This window comes from Mus pahari, chromosome 2 (genome assembly GCF_900095145.1).
Source record: "Mus pahari chromosome 2, PAHARI_EIJ_v1.1, whole genome shotgun sequence".
NCBI classification, from domain to species: Eukaryota; Metazoa; Chordata; class Mammalia; order Rodentia; family Muridae; genus Mus; species Mus pahari.
This window is the reverse complement of record NC_034591.1, coordinates 146,739,352-146,759,852: the sequence shown is the minus strand read 5'-3', so window position 1 is coordinate 146,759,852 and position 20,501 is coordinate 146,739,352. Positions and strand designations below refer to the sequence as shown.

Sequence of the window (20,501 nt, the reverse complement as noted above, 5' to 3'; positions counted from 1 at the left end):
TATGCTTGTTTCTTATAGACAGTAAACTTCTCTTTATTTTTGGCTTCACTTTGTCAGCCATGTATCCCTGTTGTCATTCCTTTATCCTAATTCTAACAAGCANGGAGATGAAGCAAGCCACTATGAGGGCACTGCAAAGATTTAAATGCTGTGAGACTTAACAGAGAAATGGATGTTCTGGCACAGTTCAGCAAGGAATCNCTGAAGCCCTTTCCATTTCCATTATGTTTTCACACTTTTAATTGAACTGTTAAACATCTTTGAAGCCTTTGGGAACTGATTGACTGCAGCTCCTCCAGTGTAAAATTTTCATAGTAAGAGCAAACATTGAAAATAAGACTTCTCAGTCTTATTCCATTGAGTTTCTAAAGCATTGACACCCATTCACCAGAAAAAACAAAGGGGGAGTAAGGGGTTTTCAGACATGTTTGATGGATCTTCACATTTGGGACATGGATCTGAGGAGCCAGAGGGATGCTTCTGGTGACAATCGTGACAGTAGACAGGATCTGTGGGAAATGGCTGAGAAAGCAGACTGTTTCTGAAAGAAGATTAAACTGGTCATCATGTATATAAATACAGCAATTTCAGATGAAGCCAAGGTATGGAGCAAAGATATCTGAGGAAGAATTCTGCTGGAATAGATCCAAAAACCACTGTCTCACTCTGCTTCTGCACAGATAAAAAGAGCAAACCAGGAGCAAATCCATGTAGTTTAGAATTCTATCTTACTGTTTCAACACACACCCTTACACATACACAAGCATGCGCACACACTCACGCACATATTCACACACACACACACACACACACACACATGCACTTAACCACATGCACATACACACACAAACACTCATGTATATAGACGTATACTCATAGACACATATGTCTATTATTTTTTTAGAGAATATTTTTTTACCCAACTAATAATCTAAATCAGTGGTTGTCACGTTTTGAATCTCAACCCCTTGGGAGGCTGAATAACCCCTTCATAGCAGTTACACATCAGATATTTACATTACAATTTGTAACAGTAACAATATAACAGTTAGGAAACTGCAAAAAATAACGTTATGGTTGGGATCAGCACATGAGGGAGGGTAGCAAAGGGTCGCAGCATTAGGAAGGTGATCTAAGTGATGTACAACCACTGATCTAGGTGAATGTGTTATGCTGACTTACAAAAGAGCATTAGTTTCATGCTAATGATAAGTCTCTTATATTCTGATACAAATGAAAGATTAATTCAGTTGCTATGTAAGTTTCTAAAGCAATATTTTCTACTTTAATTATCTTGTTTTGTAATGTATATATAGATAAAAGTGAAACAAAAAAATTGAAATAAGTGTTTTGAGCAGAGAGAGAGAGACAGAAATGACCTGGTTGGGTGGGTAAAGAGATTGGGAGGTTCTTGGAGGAGTTGGAAGAGAGGAAAAGTAGGACCAAAATATATTATATATGAGTGGGTGGTGAAGACATCCTCATGGAGACAGGGGCATAAGGAGGAGGTATGGGATGTGAAAGAGTGGAAGGGTGGACAGGGGCGGGGGAGGGATGAATAGAATTTGGAATATAAATAAATGAATGAATAAATAAATAAATATAATAATTTACAATAAAAAATAATAAAAATTACAAAAGAAATCAAATGTCAGTAACCAGTTTCAACAAAATTCATTAGATAAGAACATCTGAAATCATGCTTAGAAGCAACTCTCTTCCTACCAATTACGAGTTATTGACTTCCCATGTAAAAATACTCCCATATAATGGTTACTTTTGAGTGTGTATAATAAGTCACTACGATGTTGGATCATGAAATTTATATCTATATTTTGTTTTCTGTATTTATCCTGGCTTAAGTTTTTTACACTGTCAAATAGACATAAATCAAGCATTATGAAACATGAATGATATTAAATTTTCATCCAATTTTAAAATTTATTTATTTTATTTAATCCTTTTTTTTCACCCTCTAAATTTTATTCCCCTCCTGGTACACCCTCCGACTGTCCCACATCCGATAACCTCTCCCTGCCTCCTGATTCCATGAGGATGTCACCACCCCACCACCCCCACCACACCAGACCACTAAACACCCTAGGGCCTCCAATTTCCTGAGGGTTAGGTGCATCTTTTCTGACTAAACCCAGACCTGGCAGTCCTCTGCTGTATATGTGTTTGGGGCCTCCTATCAGCTGGTGTATGCTGCCTGTTTGGTGGTCCAGTGTCTGAGAGATCTCGAGGGTCCAGGTTAATTGAGACTGCTGCTCCTCCTACAGGGTTGCACTCCTCCTCAGCTTTTTCCAGATTTTCCCTAATTCAACCACAAGTGTCAGCAAAAAAAGAACATTACTAGATGTCGAAAACACAGCACAGAACCAAATATCAGTACAATGATAATATGGTGAAAAATAGTGAACAATAATGTATTAATTAATTAATTAATTAATAACTATTAAGTGCTCAATGGTTGGACTGGGACATTGGAGTGTGAGGTTGTCACTGGAGATAAGCTAGTATAGATTGAAACTCAAAAAAAGGCTTAAGCAAAAAGGATAGAAAAAGCAAGGGGAGAAGTAAAGAAAATCCAGTATTTGGGAGACATGGTAATACATCTTTATAAACTCATACATTTTTTCTTTATTTTTAAATTTTCTTAATTTAATTTTATTTGTAATTCAGTTTTTATACTCCATATTCCATTCCCCGCTCCTCCCCATTCACCCTCCAACTGCTCCTCCCCATCCCGCCCGGTCTCCACATGAATGCCCCCACCTTCCATCCCATCTGACCCCTAAACTCCCTGGGGCCTCCAGTCTGTTGAGGGTTAGGTGCATCATCTCTGAATGAACAAAGACCTAGAAGTCCTCTACTATGTTTATGTTGGGGGCCTCCTGTCAGCTGCTGTATGCTGTCTGTTTGGTGGTCCAGTGTTTGAAAGATCTCAGGNGTCCAGATTAATTAAGGCTTGTATGAACATAGTGGTACATGTGCCCCTGTGGCATGGTGGGGCATCTTTTGGATATATTCTTAAGAGCAGTGTAGCTGGATCTTCTGGTAGAGCTACTTTCAATTTTCTAAGGAGCCTCCAGATTGATTTCCAGAGTGGTTGTACCAATTAGTAATCCCACCAGCAATGGAGGAGTGTTCCTCTTTCTCCACATCCTCTCCAACATGTGTTGTCACCTGAGGTTTTGTTCTTAGCCATTCTGACTGGTGTAAGGTGGAATCTCACAGTCGTTTTGATTTGCATTTCTCTGGTTACTAACAACTTTGAACATTTCTTTAGGTGCTTCTCAGCCATTCCAGATTCCTCCATTGTGAATTCTTACTTTAGTTCTATACCTCATTTTTTGATTGAGTTGTTTGGTTTTTGGTGATTAACTTCTTGAGTTCTTTATATATTTTGGATATTAACCTTCTACTTGATGTGATGTCAGTGAAGATTTTTTTTCCCAATTTGTAGGTTCCCAATTTGTCTTATCAACTATGTCCTTTGCCTTACAAAAGCTTTCCAGTTTCATGAGCTCCCACTTATCAATTCTTGAACTTAGAGCATGAGCCATTGGAGTTCTGTTTAGGAAATTTCCCCCTGTGTCAATGAGTTCAAGGCTCTTTCCCATTTTCTCTTCTATTAGACTCAGTGTATCTGGTTTTATGCTAAGATTCTTGATCTACCTGGGCTCGAGCTTTGAACAAGGTGACAAATATGGCTCTATTTTCATGCTTCTATATACAGACAGCCAGTTAGACCAGCACCATTTATTGAAGATACTTTCTTTTTCCTATTGAATATTTTTGGTGCCTTTGTCAAAAATCAAATGACAGTAAGTGTGTGGTTTTATTTCTGGTTCTTCAGTTCTATTCCACTTTTCAACATGTCTGTCTCTGTACCAATACCATGCAGATTTTATCACTATTGCTTTGTAGTAAAGCTTGATGTCAGGTATGGTGATTCCTCCAGCTGTTCTTTTATTGTTAAGAATTGATTTTGCTCTTCTGATTTTTTTGCCTTTCCAGATGAATTTGAGAATTGCTCTTTCCATTTTTTTGAAGATTTGTGTTGGGATTTTAATGGAGATTGCACTGAATCTACAGATTGCCTTTGGTAGGATGGCTATTTTTACTATGTTAATCCTGCTAATACATGAACATGGGAGATCTCTCCATTTTCAGAGATCTTCAATTTTTTCTTGAGAGACTTGAAGTTATTGTCATACAGGTCTTTCGCTTGTTTGGTTAGAGTTACCCAAAGATACTTTATACTGTTGGTGGCTATTGCGAAGGGAATTGTTTCCCTAATTTCTTTTTCAGCCTGTTTATCCTTTGTATAAAGGAAAGCTACTGAATTATTTGAGTTATTCTTATATCTTGCCACTTGGCTGAAATTGTTTATCAGCTGGAGAAGTTCTCTGGTAGAATTTTTGGGGTTGCTTATGTATACTATCATATCANCTGCAAATAGTGATACCTTTATTTATTCTTTACCAATTTGTATTCCCTTGATTTCTTTTTGTCTTATTGTTCTAGCTAATACTTCGAGTACTATAAACTTATGAATTATGAAATTTAAAATATTTTAGTTTTTTTAGGCAATTAGTAATTTCAGAAGTAGATAATTTCTGAATTATATGCATGTTTTACTAGTTTGCTTTTATTTTTTCTTCTAGAGTCACTTATTATTCAGACAATAGATCCTATTATAGTTTGTAAGTCTNTACTGTTCCAAAGTGATGATGGAAAAAATACTGCAGAATTTCACAAAATGTTCTTATAAAGAATACACATACAATGCCATTATNTAAATATACCTCATCTAACTTAGCAAAAATGTTCTTAGTTTCCATTGGTAACACATTGAAAGGTCCTCTCTTACAATGATTTTTAACTTATACGTTTCCTTGAAAGTTGAAAGAGCTAGCTGGAAGAGTGACCAGTACCTAGAAAAAACAAGGTACTGACTTTTTGAATTAGTAAAGTTTAGTTGAAACTCTTACATTTTTGCAAAGCTTGAAGCCAATGAAGAGCACCCAAACCACTTGTTCATTACAGAATAGACACAAAATTATGGTAAAGTAAACTAAATCACATATGGTACATCTGTGGAAATGACAGCTATCATTAGAGTAAAATGGACCAATNTTTGTTTTAAGGTCAATGGTGAGGTAATGCTGCTTTGTTAAGCTTTTCAGTAAGAGCTCATCCTATTGCTATTTTTAGAGGGCTATAAGAAAGATCAAAGTTGAGAAAAGAATGTTTTAACACTGATTTAATTACACCTGGGTGATATGTTTTGAGGTAGAGTTTTGTTCAGTTTGTATTTAATCTTTGAAAAAGTAAATTCCATACTTACTTGCTTGATTTTAATTCTCCATTATCTTTAAGGGATAAAACTACAGCTCCCAAGCATGTTCTGTGGACTTGTCATTCTTAAAATGTTATAAATGNTTGATATTTTTCACTGATAATTGATCACTGCAATAAACTATCTTATAAAAATGTATCTATGGTAAACACAATGTCTTTTTAAAGGGCATGAGTATTTTAAATAAATAATGTAATGATGTACCTCAAAGTATTATTGTAATGAAAACAAAATAAATCCAATTCAGTAAGTACAATGAAATAATAGAGACTGATTTAAGATTAATGAAGGATTAATCAACATGCCACAAAGATATTTGTATTTCTATGTTACTGCACCACTAGTCACACCAAAAAGACGTATAGAATCAGCCTTTGCTGATCTTTCAATAGATAAATTCTTAAGCCAAATATGATGTATATACACAGTACAGTTCAGTTGAGCCATAAACAAGAATGTCATTTGTATGAAGATGAGATCAACTGAAGATACATCATCTTGAATGAAACTGTCTTTGTGAAACTAGTCTTATATGCAATGAACATAAGCCAATCAAAATATTTAAAACATTTTTAAAGTTGTAAATTTTACCCTTCCCACAGCTAAACTTAGATTTTAATTAACATTAATCTATTTAAAAGTGTGGTTTGTTCAAGTGTTCTAAATATTGTTTTAATAATGAAAGTATAATTTTTTACCCTTTTGGTTATTTTTTTATATGATGTTGGAGTTTTCAGAGGTTGTGAATTTTATTTTTGTTTGTGAACTCTCACTCTGTTATAGAAACTAGTCTGGATCCCCTAGGCTTAAGTGATCCCCATGTCTTAGTCTCCTGAGGAGTTATAGGTTCAGGCAGTTTCCACTAAGCCCAGCTATCAAAGAGTTGCTACGAAAAAGGATAAACTGCAAGTTCTATATTTGTTGGTTTGGATCTTGTCAGCATATATCTAGCATTCCTGTATCTCCATTCAGTTCATTAAATGCAAAACAGTGTCAAATGGCCAAGTAAAATCCATGAAACAGAAGCATTCATTTGCTTATTAACAAACTGAAAGAAGACATTAGTTTGCACATATTCTATAAGCAGTCTGAGCCTTAAAGAACAGAGAGAACTCCATAAAGATATTTCTGATTCCACCAAAATCCACTGCTGGGCCACTCTGAAATCTTTAAAGACTGAAGAAAAACACCATTCATCTCTCAAGCTTCCATTATAAAGCAACATTCTGCAGAGGTAAAAAAAAAAAAAAAAATAAAAAAAAATAAAAAAAATAAAAATAGTTATAGTTGCAGCAGAAGCAACCTTAGGGATCTGTAGAGATGCTGACTGTAGCAGAAGGAATCCTCCTTTGTTTTGCAACTAGTGGTTCAGTTCTGGGAGTTCTAGGGAATGCATTTATCTTGCATGCAAATTGCATTAACTGTGTCAGGCAGAAGTTATCCAGAGCTGGCTTTATTTTCACAGGCTTGGCAATTTGCAGAATCTGTGTCATATGTATAATAATCTCTGATGGATATTTAAAATTATTTTCACCACATGTGGTTGCCTCTGATGCCCACATTATAGTCATTGCTTTCATATGGATAATTACCAATCACAAATAAATGATTTGATACCAGCCTCAACCTCTTCTGTCTCCTGAAGATAGCAAATTTTTCTCACTACATCTTCTTCTGCTTGAAAAGAAGAATCAATACAATATTTTTCTTTCTCCTGGGATGCTTATTTATATCATGGTCAATTGCTTTCCCACAAATCGTGAAGTAATCTAATGTTAAAAAGCAACACAGAAATGCTTCCTGGCAGTTTTACCTCCATAAGAATGAGTTCATTGTAAACCACATTCTTCTCAACCTGGGAGTTATATTCTTCTTTATGGTGGCTATCATTACATGCTTCCTATTAATTATTTCACTTTGGAAACACAACAGAAAGATGCAGTTGTATGTCTCAAGATTCAAAAGTTTTAACACAGAAGCTCATGATAGTCTTAATTTCTTTTATTATCCTGTTAATCTTGCATTTCATAGGTATTTTGATAGAAACATTGAGCTTTTTAAAATATGAAAATAAACTGCTATTTATTTTGGGTTTGATAATTTCATGCATGTATCCTTGCTGTCATTCATTTATCCTAATTGTAGCAAACAGCCAACTGAAGCAGGCTTCTTTGAAGGCACTGAAGCAATTTAAATGCCATAAGAAAGACAAGGACGTCAGAGTGACATGGTAGACTTACAGAGAAATGAATGGTCACAAGAAATAGCCTGGTGTGGAGATGTTGAGATCTTTAAAGACAGTTTCACTTCCAAATACTTGCAGTGATTAAAAAAACCATCTTGCTAGATGTCATGGAAAATTTTGCAATTTTGTTTTGGGGGCAGGGTGACCACTGAAGTTATGGTTAAGCAGTGAAAAGCTCATACAGCTCTTTCTTTTTGTAGTTTATTTTGTGTTGTCCTTCCAATACATGATTTCTCTTTGTAGCCTTGGCTCTCTTGGAGCACATCTGTAGATGAGGCTGGCCTTGAACCCAGAGATCCAGTTACCCCAGACTCCCGAGTGCTGGGATTAAAGATGTACCACCATGTCTGCTATACAATAGTTTGGTGAGGTTTGTTTGTTTGTTTAATCTTCTCTCATATATTACATACCAACAGCAATTTCATTCCCTTGCTCCTGTCCTCCTGTCCCATGTTTATAACCTCCCTGTCCCCAAATCTATTACTACCCTATTTCCCTTCAGAAAAAGCAAGGCCTCTCAGAGATATTAACTAAGAATTCATATCAAGTTGCACTAAGACTAGGTAACCCTCTCATATTAAGGCTCAATAAATCAACCCAGTAGGAGGAAAGGGTTCAAGAAACAGTCAAAAGAGTCAGAGCCAACCCCAACCCCCACTGTTAGGAGTCCCACAAGAAGATCAAGATATACAGCCATAGCAGAGGACCTAGGCCAGACCCATGCAGGCTCTCTGATTGTTGGTTCCATCTCTGTGAGCCACTATGAGCCTGATTAGTTGACTCTGTGGATTTTCTTTTGGTGCCCTTGACCCCTCTGACTCCTAAAATCCTTCCTCCCCATCTTATAAAGGATTCCCCAAGCTCTGTCCAATGTTCGGCTGAATGTCTCTGCATCTGAGCCCATCAGCCTTTCTAATGTACTCTAGGCTCTGGTGTATGATATTCTGTTATAGCAGAATATCATTAGGAATTATTTCAGTTTTTAATCTGTTGGTCATGTTTGGTCCTATTCTATGTCTCTGGGTTGTCCAGCCTCTGGTTCTGGGGAAGTATCAGGGGTAGGATCCATCTCATTGAGTGGAACCAGTTGCTCCATCTCAAGTTAAACCAGTCATTGGTTGGCCATTCCCTCAGTTTCTGCTCCATCTTTACCCCTGCATATCTTGTAGGCAGGATAAATTGTAGGACGAAGATTTTTGGCTGTATTTGTGTCCCAATCTCTCCACTGGATGTCTGGTTCAGGCTCCTTATCCCACATTACTAGGAGTTGTACCTGGGGTCACCCTGATAGATTCCTGGGAATTTCCATTGCATTAAGTTTCTACTTCACTCTCCCAATTCCCCCAAATTCCAGTTTTTAGTATATCACAAAATCCTCCTTCATGGAAGGACTTTTAATTCCATGTACAAATTCAGTGACTTAATCAGTCTTCTGGCCCTGCTACTTCTTCCTACACATTTCCCAGAGGAAAAATGTCTGACTGGAAATTATCACGTATAGTCATTTATGGTGAAGATAAACACAAGAAACAAGGTTTTACTTTAGGATTCTTCTGACTTCCATGGAGCACTGACACCCTTTCCTCAAGATGATCCAATTAAAAAGCAAAGCTGGACAGTTAAGCTCAATCTTGACACTTAGAACATGAAATTGGGGAAAGATATGGATGTTCCTACCACACCTGTGCCTAAACCTAAACTCCCTCTCTCCCAGCTGACCTTGAATTCAAGAATCTGCCTGCCTCTCTAAGTACAAACAGAAAAACATTGCTGAGTGTGATCTTACCTTGCCAGCACCACTCCCTAAATCTCTATCTCCTTCCCTAATATCTTTCTGACAAGCTGGCTCATAGTGTAACTGCCTTTCTTCTTTTGGATCTGTGAATTTCCTTACACAATTCATATTTCATCCTTATATTTTGCTTGGTTGAGAAATTATGTATTTTTGAACTCATGTTTTTAGAGTTCTTTTCTACAGCTTTAAGGGATGTCTCAGCATTAACCATTTTTGTTAATACATTAGCCACACCTTCAACTACCTGACTCATGCTGTCTCTGATAATGATGGACTTATTAATCATGGCAGAGAACATTTCTCAAAGAAGGAACATGAATGTATGTACATTATTATACAAGCAAATTGTCTGTGTACCAGGGATGTGATCCATGTCATCCCATCCCTACCATGGCTAAGCCGGTCTTGGCAAACGACAGCAATAACAATAAAACTTTCTTTAAACAACAGTTTCATACATTTAAACTATAGTGTTGAACATGGCTATAGTACAGTAAATAATATATACTAGGAAGAAAAATAATAAGCAATAACTAAAATATCTATTGTTATATTTCTAAGATAAAGTCTCTAATTAGTAGTGAACAAATGAATGGTTGTGTCCTTGGGGAAAAGAAGGTTTCTGTAAAGTTAAGATAGATTTGGATCAAGTCTGAGTAAAGCTGAAGAGTAGGGTGGAAAGAAGAAGGAGATCTGGGTGGGAAAAGATCTTGTGCACCAAAGGTGCCAAAGAAACTGCAGGAGTCTTATTTTGAGGAAAATTCTAAAACTCTAGCTCACCGAATTTCAAACAGAACTGATAACTCTTTCAAGAAATAATAAATATCTTAAGTGTGAATAAATATCCACCACCATCCAGCCTTACTATTTCCATGCTGTCTTATTACAAAAGTTCACTTTACAAATGAGTACATATTCTATACTGAGGTTGGGATTTTAGCTGACAGCATACACTGTTTAGTAATTATTTGTTTGATTGTTTCTTACCACTATCTTAATGCTTTCCTTTATTATCTTATACTTTAACATTATGCCATATATGCTTTGTGTTATTTCCCCTTAATTTGCTATCTAGAAAATATTTTGTAATGTTTGGAGAAATCAGTTTGTAGTTTATGTGAATTGAAACTTACGGGATTTTTGTTTTCTCTTCTTGCACATTTTGCCAACATTAGTTTACGTTTAATTGTGCCTACTCCTTTTATTGCAATGTTCCATTTTTATATAATAGATTCATTAAGCCTAATGTTATAAATTAAAAGGTATGAACAAAATATTGATTATAATTACTATACTTTCAATTCTTAATTAACTATACATATATTTTCAGATAGACAAATAGACACTTAGGTACAGAGAGAAAGAAAAGAAGGGAAGGAGGAGGACTATTTATTAAATTTATAAGTAACCTTATCTCTGTATAATGGTACGTATGATGTTTTGTTTACTTGTTTAATCCTTTATAAATCACTTAATTTCCTATGTACTGTTCATATACATTACATAACAGATGAATAAAAGTTAAAATCTGTAAAACGAAAAAAAATCTGCGTGGTTAACATTCTTTCTTAGACAAGGGGAAGAGTGTTTGTTGCAACTTCACAGACACTATCCACTGCTCTTTCAGGCCTAAATAAGTGCTTTGTTGCTCTCACTAGCATGATTTTAGTGGTCTAGACATAATGGAGTATCTTCCTCTTTAAAACAAGGTGTTGTATAGTTCAGGTCAGCCTCACACTTGCTGTGTAGCTGCAGATGATTTTGAATTTCCATGTCTCAAGTGTTCGCCTCTTGAACACTGAGACTATAAAGGATGCACCAACAAGCCTGATTTTATTCCATGCTAGGGATCAAAACCAGGTCTTTGTGTAAACTGGGCAAGCATTCTACTACCTAAACTCAATACTCACTTGCCCTGTATTGTGAGGTTCTATTTTGAACCCACTTCTATTATAAATTTGTCTCTGGGAATCTGATGTTCAAGTTTTCAGTGTGTTCTGCCAGCAAGGAATTGACTTTAAGTATTAACAATGTCTAAAGACATGACCAGTCTTGGGATTTTTTTCAACAGGATCTCTCTATATAGAACAGGCTAGTCTCAAACTCAAAGTGATTATTAGCTTCTCATATGCTGGTTTTATGATCATTAGCCATGACATTCAAGTTATAGATCATTAAAACTAAAATTTTAGCTTGTACAATTTGATGAAATGTGGTCATAGATTTTGGTTCCAATGCTCACATATGCGAGGATGTTGTTAGTACCTCTCATAGCAATAAATCTTTGCAATTTCTTTTCTATTGAATGCCACGGTTCAAGATAAATATCACCACTTAAGCCCTTTGCTGAGTGCATATTTTCTCATTTATTCCTGACAATACTGCCTTCTAGGGGCTCTTGTTTCTTGATAGCACTCATTCTTACTACTAATTTGGGAGGGGCAAAGCCAGAGGGCTCACTTTTATGAGTGATTTTTTTGTAGTTGGGTGGGTTTTTTATATGTTTTGTTTTGTTTTTATGAACATCTGCTCAAAGGAAATTAAGGTTTACTACTAATCAACTACTTCAGCACATATTTTTCTTTTATTGGATTTTTAAAATTTCACATTTCAAATGTATCCCCTTTCTGGGTCTCCCTTCCCTGAAGCCACTATCCCATCACCCCTCCCCCTGCTTCTATGAGGGAGCTTCCCCACCCACCACCCACTCCCACCTCTCCACCCTGGTGTTCCCTTACACTGGAGCATCAAGCCTTCAGAGAACCAAAGGCCTCTTCTCCCAGTGATGCCAGACAAGGACATTCTCTGCTATGTATGTTGCTGGACCCATGGGTTGCTCCATGTATTCTCTTTGGTTGGTGGTTTAATCCCTGGGAGGTCTAGGTAGGGGGTGTCTGGTTGGTTAATATTGTTGTTCTTCCTATGGGTTAGGGTTAGGTCCTAGTTGGCTGCTAGCACCTGCCTCTGTATTTGTGAGTCTCTGGAAGAACTTATATGGGATGGATCCCCAGGTGGGGCATTCTCTGCTCCACACAGTCACCAAACCCAGACACTAGTGTTGATGCCAAGAAGTACATGCTAACATCAGCCTGATATATCTGTCTCCTGAAAGGCTCTGCCAGAGCCTGACAAATACAGAGGCGGATTCTCACAGCCAACCATTGATTGGACTGAGCACTGGGTCCCCAATGGAGGAGTTAGAGAAAGGACTGAAGGAGCGGAAGGGGTTTTGCAATACAATAGGAATAACAATATCAACCAACCAGAGCTCCCAGTGTCTAAATCTCCAACCAAGGAGTACACATGGAGGGACCCATGGCTCCAGTCATATATGTAGCAGAGTCTTGTCGGGCATCGATGGGAGAAGCTCTTGGTCCTGTGAAGGTTTGATGCCCCAGTTTAGGGGAATGTGCGAAGGAAATCAGGTAAGAGGATAATATTTGAAATGTAAATTAACAAAATATCCAATTAAAAAACAAAGAAAGGAAAAAAAAAGTAAGGCCAGTCAGCTACAGTAGCATAGTAACTGAGGTTTAAATAAGCAAATTTTTATTATTATACAGCAGGCCAAAATATCTTGTAAGACAAAGACTTACCCTCCACTGACGTGCTTTCCCCTAGGCTGCCTCAAGAAGAAGCAACAAGAAAGAATACTCGAGCTGGGGTTGGCCTCTGGCAAACACTGAAGGCACAGCATACTCAAAATTACTGGACAAAAGGAAAGCAGAGTGAAGAGGAAAGTTCATAGCACTAAGTGATTTCACAAAGAAATTGGAGAAATCCTATACTAGCAAGTTAAGAGCACATCAGAAAGCTCTAAACAAAAACAAGCAAGCATACCCAAGATAAGTGGAGAGATGAGAGCAGAAAATAGTCAAACTCAGGACTGATATCAACTAATTAAAAACCAAGAAAATGATACAAAGGATCAAAAAACTAAGAACTGGTTACTTAAGAAAATCAAGCATATAGATAAACCATTAGGCAAACTAGCTAAAAGGCACAGAAACAATATCCATATCAACAAAATCATGAATAGAATAGAATACATTAGAAAAGAAAAGGAGGAAATTCCAAAAGTCATCAGATCTTTCTACACAAGCCTATACCCAACAAAACTGGAAAACCTAGGTAAAATGGATGGTTTTCTAGACAGATATCATGTACCAAACTCAAATCAAGATGAAGTAAAGTATCTAATCCGTCCCATAACCCCTAAAGAAAGTGCAGTAGTCATTAAAATCCTCTCAAAAAAAAAAAAAAAAAAAAAAGACAGGGATAGATGGTTTTAGTGAAAAATTCCACCGAAAATTCAGATAATAGCTAAAAATAATACTCCTCAAACTATTCCTCAAAATCAAATCAGAGGGAACCCTACCTAATTTATCCCAAGAATGTAGGGATGGTTCAATATATGAAAATCCATCAATGTAATCCACTATATAAACAAACTCAAAGAAAAAAAAACATGATCATCACATTAGATGCTAAAAAAGACTTTGACAAAACACCACACCACTTCTTGTTAAAAGACTTGGAGAAATCAGGAATTCATGACATATTGTAAACATAATAAAAGCAGTGTACAGCAAACCAACAGTCAACATCAAATGAAAGGGAGAATAACTTAAAGCAATCCCAGTGAAATCAGTCACAAGACAAGTCTGCCTGCTCTTGCTCTATCTATTGAATATAGATCTTGAAGTTCTATTCAAGCAATTAGAAAATAAAAGGAGATTAACGGCATACAAACTGGAAAGAAAGGAGGCAAGTTATCACTATTTGCAGATGATACTGATAGTAAACATAAGTGACCCTCAAAATTCTTCCAGAGAACTCCAATAGCTGATAAACAACTTCAGTTAAGCACCTGGATGTAAAACTAATTCAAAAAAATCAGTAGACTTTCTTTATACAAGTGACAAATGGGCTAAGAAAGAAATTAGGTAAACAACTCCCTTCACAATAGTCACAAATAATATAAAATATCTTGGTGTAGATTTAATCAAGCAACTTCAAGTCCCTGAAGAAAGAAATCGAAGAACACCTCAAAAGATAGAAAGATATCCCATGCTAGTGAATCAGTGGAATTACCATAGTTAAAGTGGCCATCTCATCAAAATGAATCTACAGATTCAATGCAATCCCTATCAAAATTCCAACACAATTCTTCACAGACATGGGAAGAGCAATTTTTTATTTCATATGGAAAAACAAAAAGCCCAGAATAGCAAAAACAATTCTCAACAATAAAAGAACTTCTGGAGAATCACCATATCTGACCTTAAGCTCTACTGCAAAGTAATAATGATAAAAACTCAATAGTATTGGTACAGAGACAGATGGGTCAATCAATGAAATAGAATCAAAAGCCCAGATATAAACCCACATACCTACAGACACTTGATCTATGACAAAGAAGCCAAAAATCATATGGTGATAAAATAAAACATTTGAAACAAGCAGTGCTAGTCTAACTGGCACTCTGCTTGTAGAAGAATGAAAACTGATCCATTTCTATCATCTTGTACAAAGCTCAAGTCCAAATGGATCAAGTACCTCCACATAAAGCAAGATACACTGAATTTAAAAGAGAAGAAAGTGGGAAATAGCATGGAACACATTGGCACAGGGGAAAATTCTCTGAACAGAACACCAATGGCTCAGCTTTTTAAGATCAACAATTGACAAATGGAACCTTATAAAACTGAAATCTTCTGTAAGGCAATGAAAATTGTCTATAGGGGAAAAAATGGCAACCTACAAATTGGGAAATGATCTTCACTAACCCTATATCTGACAGAGGGCTACTATCCAAAATTTATAAAGAACTCAAGAAGTTAGACTCCAAAAAAATCAAATAACACAATTTAACAGCGGGATACAGGACTGAAATGTCCAAAATTCGGTCTTCCTTCTTGTTGATCTTCATGTGTTCTTTGAGATGTATCTTGGGTATTCTAAGCTTTGTGCTAAATATCCACTTATTAGTGAATAGATACCTTTTGTGTTCTTTTGTGACTGGGTCACCTCACTCAGGATGATATTTTCTAGTTCCATTCATTTGCCTGCAAATTTCCTGAAGTCATTGTTTTTAATAGCTGAACAGTACTCCGTTGTGTAAATGTACCACATTTTCTGTATTCATTCTTCTTATTTAGGGATACCTGGGATGTTTACAGTAAATATGGCTGCTATGAACATAGTGGAGCATGTGTTCTTATTACCAGTTGGAACATCTTCTGGGTATATGCCCAGGAGAGGTATTGTTGGATCTTCCAGTAGTACTGTGTCCAATTTTCTGGGAAACTGCCAGACTGATTTCCAGAGTGGTTGTACCAACTTGCAATCCCACAAGCAATGGATGAGTGTTCCTCTTTCTACACATCCTCACCAATATCTGTTGTTACCTGAGTTTTGGGAAGTAGAGGGACGTCCTTGGGAGGTGGACAGAAGTGGGTGAGAAAAAGGGGGACAGGGTCAAGTATGAGAAAAGATGGGGAGAAGTACAGATAGTCAGAAAATTGAATGGAGGTGTATAACAGTGGGGAATGGGGAACTAGGGCAGCCACTAGAAAGCACTAGAGGCCAGAGAAGCAAGAGGTTCCCAGAACCCAATGGGATGATATTGGCCTAAATAGCTAACAAAGGGGAGATAGAGCCTATAGAGACCATATCCAGGGGATAAACACAGCTCCTGGTTGAGGACACTCACATATATCAAAACTTTTAACCCAGAATGGTTCCTATCTAAAGAAAATGCAGAAATAGTGAAGCAGAGACTGAAGGAAAGGTCATCCACAGACTGCCCCACCTAGGGATCCATCCCATCTGCAGAGCCTGGTATAGCTGTCCCCTGAGAGGCTCTGCCAGAGCCTAACCAATACATATGAGGATGATTGCAGCCAACCATCTGACTGAACACAGGAACCCTAAGAGAAGAGTTAGGGGAAGGACTGAAGGGTCTGAAGGGGTTTGTAACCCCATGGGAAGAGCAACATGATCCAGAGTTCCTAGGAACCAACCCAGCAACCAAAGTGTACACATGGAGGAACCTATGGCTCCAGCTGTGTATGTAGCAGCAGAAAGCCATATCTGGCACCAATGGGAGGGGAGGCCCTTGGTCCTGTGAAGGCTCGATGTCCCTGAATAGAGAGATGCTAGGGCAGTAAGGTGGGAGTGGGTGCATAGGTGGGGGGGTCACCCTCATAGAGGCAGGGGAAAAGGGGATGGAATAGGTATTTGTTGAGGGGAAACCAGGAAGAAGAACAACATTTGAATTAAAAAAAATTATTAGGTATTTACTTCATTTACATTTCAAATGCTATGCTGAAAGTCCCCCATACCCTAGCCCCCATGCTTCCCTACCCACCCACTCCCACTTCTTGGCACTGGTGTTCCCTGGTACTGGGACATATAAAGTTTGCAAGACCAAGGGGACTCTCTTCCCAATAAGGCCGACTAGGCCATCTTCTGCTACATATGCAGCTAGAGACACAAGCTCTGGGGTACTGGTTAGTTCTTACTGTTGTTCCACCTATAGGGTTGCAGACCCCTTCAGGTCCTTGGGTACTTTTTCTATCTCCTCCACTGGGGGCCCTGTGCTTCATCCAATAGCTAACTGTGAACGTCCACTTCTGTATTTGCCAGGCACTGGCATAACCTCACAAGAGAGAGTTATAAGAAAAAAATGGGGTACAGAGCTAAACAGAGAATTTTCAACAGAGGAATCTCAAATGACCCAGAAGCATTGAAAGAAATGTTCAAAATCCTTAATCATCAGGGAAATGCAAATCAAAATGACTCTGAGATTCCACCTTATACCAATCAGAATGGCTAAGATCAAAAATTCATGTGATAGTACATGCTGGCTAGGGTGTGGAGAAAGAGAAACACTTTTGAATTGCTGATAGCATTGTAAACTGGTTCAACCACTCTGGAAATCAATCTGGCTGTTCCTCAGAAAATTGGAAATAATTCTACTGAAAGACCCAGTTATACCATTCCTGACCAATTACCTAAAAGATGCTCCACCACACCACACTGACACATGCTTCACTATCCATAGCAGTCTTATTAATAATAGCCTGAAGCAGGATACAACCCAGATGTCCCTCAATGAAAGAAAACATACAGAAAATGTGTTCCATTTACACAATGGAATACTATTGAGCTATTATAAAAGAGGACATCATGAGGTTTGCAGGCAAATGGATGGAATTAAAAAATATCGCCCTGAATGAAGTAACTCAGACCCAAAAGTATATGCATAGTATGTCCTGAGCTTCTTTTTAGTATTTTTGTTGTGTTCTTAAGTACATTCAAATCTGTTTCTCTTAACAGAAGGTCTGTATTTATTAATAGTTCCTTATCCTCAGAAAGTTTAATGTTGGCAAAGGAAAAATTTATATAAAACAGATAAATCATAGTAATGATATAGCTTCTGTGTAACCTTGCAAGATATGGCATCTTTACAAGTTTTCCTTACAAACAAAATCCATTATATCTATTTAGTGTTGTTGGATATGCTTTTTAAGTTAAATTGGATAATTTCTGTCCAATTATATCTCAAGAATATTTACCATTAGAATTTCTTTGAAGTGTTATTGATAAAGTTCTTATCTAGGGAGAGGGGTTTGTGGTTTACATTCATTTTTAGGTTTTCATACTATGTAAAAGAGGGGTCCATGTTGTTATCTAATTCTTGAAGCAATTATGTTAAGAGAGTTTTTTGTACCCTGATGACTATCATATACAGTGTGCTTATGCCTGACTATGTTTCACTCTGAGAACCAGCAATCCCTACCCATGAACATTCCAAGAATGTTGTCAAAATGAAATATGCAAAATGAAGAGACTATTTAAAATTCATTAGCAAAATCTTTGTCTATGAAAGCCACAAAATCCAGTTTATAAAGTACCCCAGCTTCTTGGTGAAACCTCAAGATTCTGTAGTGTCAATGGTATGGAGACAGGGGTTATCATTATTTCTTCCTCCTATTTTTAGATATATTTCAATTGTGCTTGTAAGTATTGCCTTTCTTGTTGTTCCTTCTAGATTTTTGGGGTTTGGGCCCTTTTTGGCTTCTGAAGTTCTTTTTGTACATAACGCATGTCTCAAACTCCTAGATTGAAGTAATTTCATCTTCCCAAGGAGCTAGACCTGCAAGCATGTGGCACCATACCTAGATGATGATGATGACTTCATAATGAAGAGGAGGCAGGACAATGTTGGTTTCTGTTGTCTGACCAGTGTATTTGACACTGATACCACACATTTGATTGCTAAATGCAAATAGTTTCAAAGGAACAAGTAAATTTTATGAAATAGAAACTTCCATTTGCTTATTAACAAACTGCAAGCAAACACTAGTCTGCACACATTTTATAGACAAGCTAAATCTTCAAAAACAATACAAAAGAGCATGCACAAAGTTCTGATTCCATCACATGACAATAGGCTTGAAAAGCTTGTCTCTACATAGATGAAGAAGATGGCATAACTTCTCCATCTAGAAGCCAGTATATGGGACACAGTCCAGCAGATAATTTACAACAGATGCAGCAGAAGTAAACTTAGAGATCTGTAAAGATGCTGAATTCAGCAGAAGGCATCCTTCTTTGTGTTGTCACTAGTGAAGCTGTGCTTGGAGTTTTAGGGGACACATTTATTGCACTCGTTAACTGCATGGACTATGCCAAGAACAGGAAGCTCTCTAAGATTGGTCTCATACTCATTGGCTTGTCGATTTCCAGAATTGGTGTCGTGTGGATAATAATTTTACAAGGGTATATACAAGTATTTGTTCCACACATGCTTACTTCTGGAAACATAACTGAATATATTACTTATATATGGATATTTCTCAATCACTTAAGTGTCTGGTTTGCCACCAACCTCAACATCCTCTACTTTCTAAAGATAGCTAATTTTTCCAACTCTATATTTTTCTGGCTGAAAAGGAGAATGAGTGCAGTTTTTATCTTTATGTCAGGATGCTTACTTACCTCATGGTTACTATGTTTTCCACAAATAACAAAGATACTTCAAGATAGTACAATGCACCAGGGAAATACATCTTTGTTCCACCAGCGGAAAAATTACTTCCTTATTAACCAAAGTGTGAACAATCTGGGAATCCTTTTCTTCATTATTGTATCCATGATTACCTGCTTTCTGTTGATTGTTTTCCTCTGGAGACATGTCAAGCAAATGCACTCAGATGTTTCAGGATTCAGAGTCCACAGCACAAAGGTTCATGTGAAAGCTATGAAATTTCTAGTATCTTTTATGATCCTCTTTATTCTGCATTTTGTAGGCCTTTCCATAGAAGTGCTATGCTTTATTCTGCCACAAAACAAACTGCTCTTTATAACTGGTTTGACAGCCACATGCCTTTATCCCTGTGGTCACTCAATCATCCTAATTCTAGGAAATAAGCAGCTAAAGCAAGCCTCTTTGAAGGCAATGCAACACTTAAAATGCTGTGAGACAAAATCTCAGAGTCACATAAATGGGTTTACAAATAAATAGCTACCTTCTTCCTCCACTGGTTTTTAACTGTTACTTGGTGTTATGAAAACTTTCTGCTGTGGTTGATGACATCTCATGGAAACTAGTTTTCTGGTGGCATGTTAAGTCCACGTGAAGCCTCACATCATATTGTGACTTGACTATGCAAATTCTTCCCACAAAATAACAAGATAACATTTAGCCTGGAGATAAATTCACATAAAGGCTTTTATTGTGAGGATAAACCAAAAAAAAATCATTTTTTTGTGATTCACTGTAGCTCCCAGGATTAGTAAAAGAAAACAAGACAGATGGTCGTGATCAGTCTTTGTGTATCTAAATAGAGCTAGGGACCAGATGTTGATGCTTGTGTGTGGTTTTGTGTTCTTTAAGGAGAGGTTATTGCCTTCATTGTGGAAGTCCTTATATTTTCTGCTAATGGAATATATTTGATGCAATAAAAATATTGAGAATAGTGGATATAGTTCTGTCAAAAGCTACTGAGAAAACAGAGTCTAATAAAGGGAAAAGAGTGGCCTTGTCTATAAGTCCAGCAAATCACCTGCGATAAATAAATATT

The 20,501-nt window shown here is 37.1% G+C and overlaps 2 protein-coding genes and 1 pseudogene across 2 annotated transcripts in view; all 3 read left to right on the top strand.

The window, feature by feature from the left end:
- LOC110316929 (taste receptor type 2 member 104-like) overlaps positions 1 to 161 on the top strand; it is a 3,465-nt gene extending 3,304 nt beyond the window's left edge. The window contains 1 exon segment of the mRNA XM_021191269.1: positions 9 to 161. Within this exon segment, the coding sequence (XP_021046928.1) occupies positions 9 to 161 (153 nt within the window).
- A 6,527-nt stretch (positions 162 to 6,688) lies between these two features.
- Positions 6,689 to 7,602, top strand: LOC110317271 (annotated as a pseudogene).
- Positions 7,603 to 19,000: 11,398 nt separating this feature from the next.
- On the top strand, positions 19,001 to 19,942 carry LOC110316928 (taste receptor type 2 member 107-like). Its single transcript, XM_021191268.1, has one exon. The coding sequence runs from the start codon at positions 19,001 to 19,003 to the stop codon at positions 19,940 to 19,942; it is 942 nt and encodes a 313-aa protein (XP_021046927.1).
- The last annotated feature ends 559 nt before the right edge of the window (positions 19,943 to 20,501 follow it).